The sequence below is a fragment of the Apodemus sylvaticus genome, chromosome 1, assembly GCF_947179515.1.
Source record: "Apodemus sylvaticus chromosome 1, mApoSyl1.1, whole genome shotgun sequence".
Lineage (NCBI taxonomy): Eukaryota > Metazoa > Chordata > Mammalia > Rodentia > Muridae > Apodemus > Apodemus sylvaticus.
Genome location: NC_067472.1, coordinates 11,077,177 through 11,091,241, shown reverse-complemented (window position 1 = coordinate 11,091,241; position 14,065 = coordinate 11,077,177). Strand labels below are relative to the sequence as shown.

The 14,065-nt window shown below is 41.0% G+C and overlaps 1 protein-coding gene across 4 annotated transcripts in view; it reads right to left on the bottom strand.

The window, feature by feature from the left end:
- Sorcs1 (sortilin related VPS10 domain containing receptor 1) overlaps positions 1–14,065 on the bottom strand; it is a 534,948-nt gene that overhangs the window by 326,614 nt on the left and 194,269 nt on the right. For all 4 annotated transcript variants that reach the window (XM_052183901.1, XM_052183891.1, XM_052183884.1 and 1 more), the window contains exon 2: positions 5,151–5,218. In XM_052183901.1, coding sequence (XP_052039861.1) covers positions 5,151–5,218 — 68 coding nt within the window. The remainder of the gene's footprint in view (positions 1–5,150; positions 5,219–14,065) is intronic.

The window sequence follows — 14,065 nt, the reverse complement described above, 5'->3', positions numbered from 1 at the left end:
ACCTAGTGATATTCTATTGGAGAAAATTTAATTGTACAATAATATATGATCAGAAGGGTAGTCCACAAGACACCAGATCAAAAATCGCGACAAGATATCCGTTGTGGATGAACCTGATGCTGTTCGTATTTTGAAGCTAATTCCACTCTCCTGGCAGGGGCTGCAGACAAGGAGTGAGCAACATATCCCGTGACTTCTTGTGAACCAATCCCCCAATGAATAAAGGAGCCAATCACCAGGTGAGTAGGCGGGACTTCTGGGTTGGATGGAGGACGAGGGGAAGCAGGACAGTTAGGCCTTTAGGGACTGGGACAGCTTGAGGACAAGATGCAGCTATGAGTGTCTCCTGGTATCAATGGCAGATCCATTAGGATTCGCCACTGGAGGAATTAGATTTAATAAGGCTTATAAGATAAGGATTTTAGTTGTAGCACCCAGAAATTGAGTTACCATTGTTTCTGAACTAAGTTTGTGTCGTGTTTTCCTTCATGTTGTGGCTTGTATGGGTTCAAGAGAGAAAAGAATGGAAGCAAAGCGTGGCTTTGTTGTGCACCACAAAGGCTGTGGGGGATTTGGAGCATGGGGCTGGTATGGTAGTAGCAACCGTCCAGTGGGAACTTAGCCAGCTGGGTGGAGAGATTTTGGAGCTCTGAGTCAGAGAATCTCCATGAGATAAGAACATGTTGGCCATTGCCCATCAGGGCATGGCTGGCCAGACTGCAGGGGCTGAAAGTAGCAGGACACAGCACAGGAACTTTCTGATCTTTTTTTACTATTTCCTGCAACATATGTCTATAATATTCATTCGAAGATACTGAGAGAAAAAGACTGGGGATTTTAGTATTGAAGTTATTCATTCCTACTGAAATCCTAAAAATATTTGCTTTCCATTATTGCTCCTGAATATCTTGTTCCAACCTTCTTGCAAGGTAATCTAGATACTACTTTACATTACACATGCAGGCTTTAGTATAGTGAAGGCATTTAAAACTCTTTGGGATATTACCAAGGTCAAGTTAGTATAAACTATAAGAACAGGTCTACACATGTGTCTAAACAGCATAACCAATGTTGAGGAGACAAACTAAAGTGACATCAGAAAAGAAAATGAGAGCTAGCAGGTGCATGCTCATTAAGAAAGCTGATGGAGGAGATAGCTCTGTATGATCACAAGATCACTGGGCAAGCTCTTTGATTTTCCCAGGCTTCAGTCCTCTCCTGTAGAAACTGGAATTGCTAACAGGCTGGTTTTTATAGGGCTGTTTAAGAGTAAATATAGTGTTTCCTGCTCCTCAGAAAGCACATCTTCAATCAGTTTAACTCAACATATATATATTTGTATTTTGATGCTAATTCTGCTCTCCCCGAAGAAACTGCGGACAAGGAGTGAGTCACGTACTCAGGTGACTTCTTGTGAACCAATCTCCTAATGAACAAAGGAGCCAATCACTGGGCAAGTAGGTGGGACTTCTGTGTTGGACTGAGTATACACACACACACACACACACACATACATATATATATATATATAATATATATATTAAGAAACATGGGTGTATATACACACAAATGCATATATATGTATATATATATATATATATATATATATTCCACATATTGGGACAATTGTAACTCGGACTCATTTTTAAATGTATTTGTCTGTATATATACTCATATACCCATGTTTCTCAATCAACTGAAACAAGATACTCTGCTGGAGTCCATTTAACACATACTCCTGTTTTTAAACAAGTAAACATACAAAAAGTATTCCTAGTCAGTGTATATGGATTAACATATAACATGGGCCCTAAATGTTAAACAAAATCACTGATAACTGTTATACCAACCTGGACTGTGTGGAAAGCTAAGTTCAGGCCTCACTGCACTGACTGGATCACTGTAATAATCACATACTATTTCTTTAATGTAGAGAATTAGCAATTCAATCTTAATAATGTAAATATGAGAGTCTAGGAACCAAAGCTGTTGCTGAGAGATATAAATGTGGCCTGAAAGCAGAAGACAGAAAGCTCTGATGACTACTGAATAGAAAGGGTGGTAACTGAGACCCTGTGTGGGATGGCAGCTGGCTCCTGCAGGCCTGGGAGGGTGGCCCTGGTCCCTAGCACAATCCCAACTATGAGCTACATCTTTGGTATGTATTAATGAGGGAGACCCCCATACAGGGACACGTCCACACATCAGTTTGAGTGTTTACTTCTTTTCTTTACAGCTGAATAGCAATTGGGTTTTGTAGACAACTACTCTTTAAAACAACGATGACACATGAGCCATTCTTTGCTGCTCCAGGACTGGGAAGAGACCTTGGCATCCCCTGGAGTGCAATTTGTGACACTGATTTTGGCCAGTCTTCCCTACCAATAAGCTGCTCTGGGAGAGGGAGGCACTGCAGGTGTGTGGCCCTTTAAAAGCACAGGCTTGTATCTCAGTCAGAACTGCCTAAGGCTTCCTCTGCTGTTAAGTGTCTCTTGGCAGAGTGCTGATTACTCTGGACAAGGCGGGAGAAAGATGAATATATTTCTTCTCAGAGATACTGTATCTCCATTTGACGTTTTATTTATCTCAACCTTTAAGCTTATCTTGCCTCAAATGGTCAACCTGGCTTTCTCCCACGAACCTCCAGGCTTAATCCACTCTCATTTCCAGCTGGTGTTCGGGTGCAGTTAACTGTTCTGTGTCAGATCACCCAGTCCCTCTCAGTTTGACTCTCTGCATGAACAACGACTACGAAACACAAAACAAAGTCAGCAACTTGCTCTAGGAGTTTGGCACAATCGATGGCAGTGTGAACAGCGAGTAAATCTCATTAATTGTGAACAATGGTAGCCTGTCAACCCTGTCGCTTAGATCCAAAGAGCTTTAAGTCCTTAGGACTTCAGTACAAGGTCAACTGCCTCTAGGTCCCCCACCTATTCCAATACCCAGAGGGCATTTGACACTTGACTCTTGATTATTTAGCTGGTAGAACTATCAAACAATAAAGCTCAGCTGAAGGTTTGGATCTAATTGTTGGACATTTCTCAGTTGCTAATAATCATTATTGCTCTCTGACTCTGTCTCTGTGAGTGTATGTGTGTGTGTGTTTGATTGTGTATATGTATGCATGTGTTGGGATATGGACATGCACACGAGTGCTTGTGCTGTGTGGACAACAGAGGTAAGATTTCTGGATTCATCTTTCATCACTGCACAGCTTATTTTTGAAAATTGAGTTTTCCACTGTACTGGAAATGCTGATTTATTTGGCTAGTCTGCGTGACTACCTGTCACTGGTAATGCTCCTGCCTCTGCCTCTCCAACACTGTGATGGCTGCTGCCATTTTTATTTCTCCCAAAGAACTGAAAACACACTCTTAATACATCTCATCAGAAAGAAAGGAAAAAGCTTACACTGAGCTTTGGTGGTCTAGCACCATCTTCTGCTGTGTCGCTCTGTGTAAGTCCCTCAGTGTGGGACCGTTGTGCCTGCTCAAGCCCTCTGCCCCTTTGAGACCAGGCTACATGTCTCTTATAAACACTCTGCACTGTTTATAACAGATGCACTGTAGGGGAAAGGTGGCTTTTATTCTTACTAATGCATGAACGCTAGAAAAAGCTATCAAGGAGACACAAACTCCTGAGTCATGAGCATTCTGATGAAGGCTTACTGAAATTAAATAATGCACTAGGTTCTTCTGGCAGTTAATATACTAAAGAACTCCATGGTTATTAAAACACTGACCAATATTGTTATAATCATAAAAAGAGAAAGATGTTAAGAGAATATGGTATATGGCAGTGTGCGGGGAGGGGGTGCCTCAGCGGGCCCATGCTGAGGCATCCCTTCCTCCCCCCCCACCCCCCAGGACTAGACACACCCTGACATAGTATAGAATATATTTTATTTAGGGCATGGGATGGGAGTTAAGGCGGGTAGTAGAGGCAGAGAAAGGCAGAAAGTGGGAGAGAGTAGAGAAGCAGAAGCCGGCCATGACCATATGGAGAGAGAGAGGAAGGGAGGAGAGCCCAAGAGGGGGCAAGAGAGAAGCTGAGAGAGGTAAGAGAGATAAGAGGGGATGGGGTGAAGAGTGCCCTCTATAGTAGCCAGGCCTACCCTACCTGGTTGTTGCCAGGTAACTGTAGGGAGGGGCATACCTGGCTGTTGCCAGGTAATTGTGGGGTGGAGCTTAGAAAGAATCCTAACATATAGACCCCTGCTTTCAGCTGTTCTGCTGGGTATTAGCTCTGGCCAATCCCTTGACTGCATGTAGACAAAGCTCCATCTTCTCTCTGGGATTATCAGATGAGACAGGAGTAACCAGTCAGAGGTAGGTTTGTTTGTTTGTGTTCTTTCTTTTCTTTTCTTTTCTTTTCTTTTCTTTTCTTTTTTTGGATTTGAGGGATTGTGGTAGGTATTGCCACCCTGTATAGGGTGGTGAGAAGGGAAAATTTTGGTGTAACAAGAAAAGATCACTTAATAATAAAAAATAAAAAATAAAAAAATAAAAATAAAAGATAAAAAAACTGTAAAATCGACTGTATTGTGTTTCTGAGGATTTGTCTGTTTTGACTTCAGAGTGATAATAAACCAAAAGCATCTTTGTTCAGATATTCATGAGATACTCTGGCCCTAAATGATTTGTATCTATTCATTGAACACGGGATGTGCTCCGCATAATCTGCATGCGTGTGAAGTACAACATGAATCCCTCAGATAAAGGTATATAAACATAGCAATGTCTGTGTGCTACCTGTGTGCTACTACAGAGCAGCAGCACCTGGGCAGCAAACTGGGAAAGTCTTGTATCTGAAAGGAAGCCTGTTCCTAGAGCCTGAGGTGAGCAGTCTACAAAGAGAAGCCCATCTCCTTCTCCACAGTGTCCAGATCAGTGAGACCCATGCAGATCAAAATATATCAGCACTTCAGGAAGAGCAGAACACAACATTCTCACAGACTAAGAGATTGCATTTCTCTGGCAAGCCAGTAAACAAAGTCTGTCCCATCTCTAGAGGAAACAAAGAAAAGAAAGGAAGGCATGCTTTTGAGCAGGAGCCTCCCCCACCAGGAAATGAGACTTCCAGAGACAGCAAGAGCAGACACCAGGCTCAAACAGCACAGTAATTAGTGGCCTAATTTATCTACGCACCTCCAAAGCGAGCTCTCAGTGATGCTCCCCAGGTTATAGTCGTAGAGCTTTGTCAAAATGAGAATCACCTGAAGGCAGAAGAAGAAATCATGGTTAGTCTCAAACAATTACAATCTCTTAGAACTGAGATGGCCCAGGGGAGGGCTTAGGATTCCTTTAATGGGTGCTTAACATAATTGAATGAATTGTTACTGCTTTGCTGCTGCTGTCTGGGGAAGGGCTGACAGCCTGGTCCTGATCATGTCTGGTCAGCTGGCCTGCCTACAATTCTCGGGCCGCCCCACAGAATGTGCTTCCTGTTTTCTCATGTATTTCTTGCCTTGGTGGGCGTAATACTTTTCAGGAAGCTTACAAAACTGAACATTTACTGAGGGGCTAACTTGAAGAAAGGTCAGTGGCAAAGTTCCTAGCTCCTACAACTGAGCCACACAGTCCAACATCCTTTATTCCTGAACCTCAGGGTGCCCTTTCTTCTTTGTGAGTTTGATGAACTCTTCCTTCAGAATTCTGTGTCAGATAGGAACTACAACACCACAAAAGAGCAAGGCAACATTATTGTAACAGGGCAGGTTTGGGGCACATGATTCCCAGGTCTTATGATGTTGGGTATGGAGAGACTTCCAAATTAGGAACAGGTTCTGGGAAAGAATGCATCCCAAAGAAATTCCTCTTAGCTTCACAATTTAATTTGTTACCTGTTTCCAGCCTCACTTGGAGGAAATCAAACTATTTCCCACATTTGTTCATAATTCAAAAGACATTAATTAATCATCCAGGCTTTTCCCTAGTGCTAGGCCAAAGAGCAGGGCCAAGCGTGGAGACTACAATCCTAGTAGTACAAAAACCTTCTCAATACAAGGGAGTTTTGGAGATCCCCACCCTTGCTTTGCGATGCTGCCAACAGTCTTGGCCACCACAGCAGTTTGAGAAGACAACGTCTTTGGTATCTGCCACCAGGAATAGGTTCCACCTGACTTCCTAGAGTATCCAAGTCCCAGAGCATCTGTGGACATTGAACAATGCAACTTGCCCCTAACCATTTATAGTTCTTCTTCTACCTACATAATCTTCAGAGAACGGGATGCTCTGGGTGTATCCATTATTCTGGTATCCATATCCTAGCTCTATAACTTTGCTATTGTTTGCAACTCAGCAGAAAACCATTCATACCAATGTCCTGGATTTTCTTTGAAGGCCTTGGGATCAATTATAGGTACAGTGAGCAGAGAATGTTCTAACCTTGAATTCTGAAGCTGTGGTTGCCCAAACGTGCTTAATCCTTCGAAATTCCAGGTTACTGGCACAGTGCTAATTCAGGAGGCATGAGCATCAATGATCATTAACTCTTCACAGCTAAGTCAAATAGGACTCCTTTCTAGGAACTGGAGAGCTGTGCTTACCAGAAGAGCAGGCAAGACTCCCTACAGACCTGTCCTCTAAAGCAGCATTCTCCCAAACCACAGTAGGAGCTGCCACCAACAATCTGTTCAAACTCCCTTCTTCAGCAAGACTGGAGCACGGGTGAGGTGTGAGGCACCCTATGGGTACATCAGATGGCACGCCTGTGGTGGGGCATATGCTTACCAGATCCCCATGCCAATTAAGTCACTCTAAGTGCTAAATTTCAATCATTGCTATCCCAGGAATGCTGATCAGCGGCAGCAGGGCGCATGTTTGTTTGAGGACAGAGAATGATGTTGTGACTCCACCTCAGTGTGATTTTACCAAATAGTCCTATAAATCCCCCACCAAGAACATGGGGGGCTGTGGGCAGAAAGCATTTCTGGGTAGTTGTCCTTATGATGCAACATAGCTGTGAACTAAATGAAGCTCAGCTGGTCACAGGCCACGGCTCCCATTCATGTAACAAGGGACTTCAGAGGTGCCCAGGAGTGGGAACCCTTTAACCCAGTGTGAAATGGTGTGAGCCTGCCTGCCCACCCACCCAGCGATTGTTTAAGCAATTCCCAGGGTACATGGGCTCCAAAGGGAAAATCCGTTCCCTGCTTCTTCTTGTTGCGCTAGTAAAACTAATAGATGCTAGCGATACAGTCCAGCAGTTTATCAATACTGCACAGGAGAGGCGTCCTTTGTAACATTTCACGGCATAGCTGTTCAAACCAATATACTCTTTCTGCTTTTTTAGAACCAGAGCAAAAAAAGAAAGGTGAAGTGTTAGCTTTGGGTTATGTGTTCAATTGATTATCTGAGGTCTATCTTCTCTGCATTTTCCTGTTTGGGTGTACACATTACTTACACCTTGCTGCTGGGCAGTTAAGTGATACAATGCTATGTACAAATGTTAAATTGCCTATTGGTTTGTTATCGTTCTTTTCTGGTTAGTGCTGCTATTTAGCAAAATCCTCACATATTAAAGAGGTCACAGCCCAAATCACTGCTCCAGAGTGAAAATAAGTGGGAAAAAGCCATTGCTTTCCTATCCTGGTACTATTCTCTGATAGTTTTGTGTATTTGCAGATGTTAAAGAAATCAACATAACTGTGAGTAAAATTCACTTAAATAATAAATAACTGATTATTTATATTGACTCCACTTTCATATATGGATTGATTAGTTCAAGTATATGACATTAAATTATAAATTCAGTAGAAGCAACATTTTCAGTTTTGTGTGTAATTGTCTATGTTATATGGATGTGTTCATGTGGATGTGTGTGTGCATGGGAGAGGAGGTTTGGCCCGCAAATTTGCAATGCTAGGTATCTTATACCATCACGCTCTACCTAATTTTTTGAAATAAGGTCTCTAATTGAACCAGGAACTCCTTGATTATGCTAGATTGGCTACACAATGATCTCCAGATGTGTGCTTATCTATCCTCCCTTGTTCTAAGGTTATAGATGTTACAGATGCAAGTCATTACACCTGGTTTTGGCATGAGTGGTGAGAATCTAAACTCAGGTCCTCTTGCTCAGACAACTAGAAAATTGCTGGTGAAACCATCTTACAGCCCTTATCAGTATTATTTTGACAAATATTCACTCACATAAAATAATGTCAGTGAGTTTTCTACTTATTGTCATATCTTTATTATGTTGTACAGTGCCCAAATACCCCTGATTAAAATAATAAATGCTAATCCTGATGCCGACTTTCTACTGCAAATCTCAGGATATCTTTGAGTAGCAAAGGTACTTCTGATTTATTCTGATAACTTCTTCTTAACAATATAGCAAGTCCTCAACATGAAATATAAGGAACTTTCCATAGTACTATATACCAGAAGTATCCTTTGTAGGCAGTATTAGAAATCCTGCTACCACATGAAATCTGTCTTTTATTTTAATTTTCTTCCCATTCTTACCTCACAACACCTTCCTTTGTTCATCCTTAAAGAAAACATAGCACCCCGCCCACTGAGCTATTGTGTCTTAGTCAGCCATCCTCAGTATTCTGTGTGGTAAAGGGTTATCTCTTTAAAGAAATGAGCAAAGAGTTTTTGCATATATAGCCCTTTGTCCAGAGCCTTCCATACTTTTACTGAATAATTCCATCAATTCTGAACACTTGCTCTTTTGCAAAGACATGAGAATTTGTCATTGAGAACCTTGTGACAGGAAGATACCAGTTCACTCCCTCAAAGACTCAAACTTTTTCTGCTTTGTAAACTAAAACAACGCTTTTCTAGATATGGACATACTAGTATCTGCATGACTAAACAGGAAGGTCCACTGTAAATTAGCAAAAGCCACTGGAAGACATTTTGTATTAAAATAGGCGGACAAGTGCTCTTTCTGAGTTTGATTAAAATTAATTAATTCTGGCACAGTGTTGATTAATACACAGGCCATCTCCATTAGGTAAATTATTAGCCCTATCACAACTTTGAATATGACAGTATTTTTTCATTGTTAACATAAATATAATTTAGAAACAAACCCTCAAGCATTTAAGGAACCCTTAGATCACCTTCCTTGGAAAGCAATTCTGCCCAGCATATATTTGCAAGCTTGTCATAAGTGCTATAATGCAGATGGTGAGAATTCATTGTTCCCTGTCTAAATAGAAGCAATGGAATTTTCTCCTTTTTTTTTTATTATTGAGGAAAGAAATACAATTTTTCCTCATCGTTTACTGAATTAAAGAATTCAACCCTACTAGAAGGAAGATAGAAATCTGTGAATGAGTCAACCTGTATTAGGACTTTTGGCTTGGCCACTAACCTTTAATATAACTTAATTTCCCCTTAATCTGGGAAAAATCTTAGAAAAATAGGGGCATGCTTCCATCTCATATTTTCTGCACCTTGGCCAGTTGTGAAATATTCAACCCTAAATGGAACATTTTTCACCCTATCTTCTCCTCTAATTACCACAGGGTCATTGTGGATAATTGGGTGGAAACAGCATAACCCCCAGGGGTGGTACTTAACCAGAAGGTAACGATGTCTTTTGAACACAGCAGGGCAGTTGCACTTAAGAGCTCACAGCAGTTGTGGTTGTAGCACAAGACCTGTGCAAGCCTAAACTAGACCAAAATCTCAACATGAAGAGAGGAGGCAGACATAAGTTTCAGCTCTAGCAAAGGAGCTATTGGCAACAGTGGGTTTCAAGGAGAGGGACAATTTGCTCAAAGATAGCCCATAATAAGTCAGTTACAGGCCAATGGAAGGCTATTCGTCAATGGATAGCTTGGCAGCATATATTGGTCCTGATGGTGGGAGTTGAGGGGGGGGGGCGAGGCAGGGGGAAGAAGACAAAGTTGGAAGGGTAGAAAAAGAGGGGTGGGTCAAGGAAGACTTGGGAAAACAATAACAAATATGATTTGAATGTATTATATTAAATTCTGAAAGAACTAATAAAGCATTTATTAAAAATTTAAAAAATAAAACACCAAAGAAGAAAACAGGGATATACCTACATATTTTTCAATTGGTCATAATTTGTAATCTTTTTTTTCTTCTATGGAAATAAACTTCAATGGAAATGAACCGTGCCTCGGGCTCCTAAAGAGTGAGCAGCCTGTGCCACAAAGATCCTAAGGTCTCTTTCTTGATGCTCAGTAGCTCAATATCTGAATAATGCAGATGACAGCAGGGTCTTTCTCTACTAAATGACACAATTCAGGCTTGGATAGATAGGTGTTTCTGTAATTGTGGCTAGCACCTGAGGAGAACTCACAGTGCTGCACCAATCTAATGCTCAAAATTTCTGTCCTCTGAGGTGGGCTATGGTCTGCCTCTGGTGATCAGGGAAAGCCTAACTGAAGGTAACAGCAAGCTGGGTTAAGACTGAAGCCAGTTACCTATCTCTCTCATTAGCTTCCAGTGGGCCTAGAGGTTTCTCCATCATGCAGGTAAAAAGACCATCTCTCTGCTTACACCAACAGCTTGCTAGGGAACATTTGGGTTGCTGCAAAATTGAAGCCAATACTGGGACAAGGAATTATAAAGAGTCTCAAAAGATCTGGAGTTTGAAGGTTTAGATAAAAAATAGGTGTTCTCGACTGGGTTACTTTCTTTATACTCCAAATTTAGTAAAAAAGAAGCAAAGAAGCTTGCTGTCTTTCCTTGAAATATGCACATTCCAGATTGTGCCTTTAGTTCAGCAACTATTTCTCCAACTTTTCTGCTTAGACATTTTCATCCTTTGAGGGAGTTTCGAATCCTTTGAGAATCTGACCTGATAAAAATCCATGGGCATAAAACAATGAATAGAAGTTTAATGATACCATTGATGTTCTCTGAATCCTAAAGGGGTAAGAAACCCAAGAATGAGAACTTATGCAATTCTAGGAAAATAAGGGCTTTGTTCAGAAGGAGGAACAGTCGGCATGAAATTTTTGCACATTAAACTCAATCAACATTTGGGAGGGCTTGCTAAAAGCCAGGAACAGAAAAGAAAATGTGCTGCAAAGAAGCAGGAGGGGAAATGAGAGTTGGTACCAGTCCCCAGAGACTCAACAAAAAGAGAAAAAGGTTGAAGCAAGGGGGAAACACACCCCTACTCTTCAGAAAGTGAGCAAGAGAGGTGTCATCAGTAATGAGCCTGTAGAAGAGGAGGCCACCCTTGAGTGCATGTAATGTGAACAGAGATAAAAGGGAAGAGAGACTGTGTTTTAAGGAAAAGCAGACGAAGAATGGCAGTATAAATGCGTATAAGTCCAGAGAGCTCAGGTTTACCTCAGAGGATGAATAGGAGAGACAGGCTTTGTCTCCATCAGAACATCCTTAAACATTAGCTTAGACATGTTCCTTACTGGAAAGGGAAAGGGTATTGAATCAGTCCACAAGCTGTGGAGTTCTGAGCTAGACGAGTCAAGAGATAACCATTAACACAAAAGCCAGATCCCACAATCCACCCAACAGAGATTTTTGTTTTCTCTTACAGGAGGAGTTTGTGCAGTTCCAGAAGTGACATAGCACAGCAATGGCATCAGTCTCAAGAGATGTCCACCTGTCCTCTCTTCAAGGCCAACACTAGGTCCCTTTTCTATCAAGCTCTCTGGACTTTGACATATTTGTAGTCAGCCACAGCGTTTCTTCACTCTTGCATTTCTCTACAGTCAGCAGATTAAAACAGGGTTTTTAGTATTCCACAACACGTTTTACTTCTGTTATAGTATTGGTTTATAGTTATGGAGTTTACTAGATTTGCATCACTCTGATAAAAAATGTCCGAAGGGATTTCTGTAATGCAGACAAATTTGTTTTGTCCCCAGGTTCGGAGGTTTCATTCCACGGTCAACTGGCTTCATTCTTGTGAGGGCAGTTGCAAGAGAAGGCAACCATGGCAGAGAATACAGGGTGGGATAAAGCTGTATACTTCCTGGGAGGCCTGAGGCAAAAGGAGGGGAGGTGCCAGGGTCCCAGTGTATCCTTCAGAGACAAGACCCTTGCTCCCCCACCCTTCCAGCTAAGCCTCCTCTCATGAAGACTCCACCACTTTCTGTAACATAAAAGTATGTCTTAAATGTTTATTTACTTCAAAACAATGGCAGGTTAGAGTCTTTTGTTTTATGTTATTATGAGTGTATCTCTGTGTGTTTCTGTGTTTAGGATCAAAGCTGGGACTTAGTACACGTCATCGTCATCTTACTTAGCTACATCCCAAGTGCTTTGGTTCGTTCACAACATAATTTTATCTTTAAACTTTTGGAACCCTAATTAAGTCCCCTCTTGAGCTGATCTTTCCATTTAACTTCCCAAAGAAGTTGTCTGAGAGCAGGTCAAGAGCTCCCAGTGGTGAATGAGCACACAGACTTTTGCAGATGGATGCCAACAGATTATTTTACGCTATCATTATCTTGGAAGATGTAAGTGAATGCATAATTTCACATCTTTTGACTCATCAAAAGGAATGGGGATCAATAATAGATAAACAGCATTAAGTGCAGCAAAGGGAACATAAAGATTGTAATATACTCGAGTGTACCATGTGAGAGCGCTTGCGTGCCTGCACACACATACACACACACATGAAGGACTCAATTAAAATAGTGTTGCATGTAAAAACACAATTAGAGAATTAAAAATCAGTAAAAAGAATGAATTGAATGTGGGGTATGAGGCTATACAAAAAAAAGCACTTAACATATTGTTTTTTGCCTCTGGAAGTCATTCAATCCTCATATGACCTTCATGTCTTGTGGCTGCTCCCACATAATTTACTGAAATGTTTATCTATGTAATATCCTCCGCATGACTCTGAAATTAAGTGAGTCAAACAACTACCACATCTCCTCTAGGGAAGTAAAAAGACAAGACAACCCACAGTGCTACTGTGGCAACAGGGCTGTGTAGATAGTTAATTGAACACAAGACACAGGGCAAACTGAATTAAGAGAAGTGCCCTAAGGGGAAGTGTGGAAACTTCTTTTGTAAATTTTCTGTGTTCTTTCTATGAATCTATTCCCCTGCTGACTAGAGGTCATCTACAGCTAAGACTTATGGCAACAGCTCCGCCCCCAACAGCTAAGGAGTTACCCAGATGCTGGCACAAGAGAAAAATCAGCCCTTGGTCAGAGCACCCACCTACCTCCACTCCAGTCAGCTGACCACCAAGAGAACATTTGTATATACCTACTCCTAAAAAAACAAGATCTTTATATTTAGCAGACAAACCCAAGTGTATCAATCACATCTCTCTGACATAAATTCCTTTAAAAAAGAAATCTTTCAAAACATATTTATGATGTTCCCCACATTGAGGGATAACTTTAAAGCAAACTCTCCCTCCTAAATCTATTGATGTCATAGTACGAAGCACCTGAACACTGGGTGTTTTTTTCTTCTTTCTCCTTCTCATCTTCTGCTACTGAATAATAAGATGCTAAAATCAAAGCTGTATGTTGATATTAAAAAAAATAATGTTAACTGTTTTATATTCTTCTCTCTGCTCTTCATGACTTTCTTCGTCCTAAACAATGCTCTATGTGGCATCCTTTCCCTTGATCTAGAAGGGAGATGCTAAAAGAGATGATATTTGCCTTAGAAAAGAGCTAAATATTTCCACAAGAACAAAGACAAAAATGCATTAAAAGGAAATACTTACACTTATTAGGAAGTAAAAGAATTTTTAAACAAGGTTTCTCTGCACATGGATAGCAAAAACGTAAAAGAAATTAAATAAGCCAAGAAATCCAAAGACATAAAGATATCTCAGTCTTAAGAACAAAGACAAAATCAGATGAGTTAATATACTGTTAGGGGACTATGATTCCTGGAAGTATGTGGACTATCCTACTCTAAACTATAAACTGCATACCTTTTCTCCATTTTCCTGTTCCCTTACTGCTTAGAGGGGAAGAGATATAATATCCTCCATTAAGTCAGTTCTTATTCTTGGAGGCATGGCAGAGGTAACGCTTAACATAGCATATGTATTTTTATGAAACTTGAAGAAATGAATGAACTTTGAAAAATTCAGGTCACTTTGTAGGTAGATGCAAACCTAG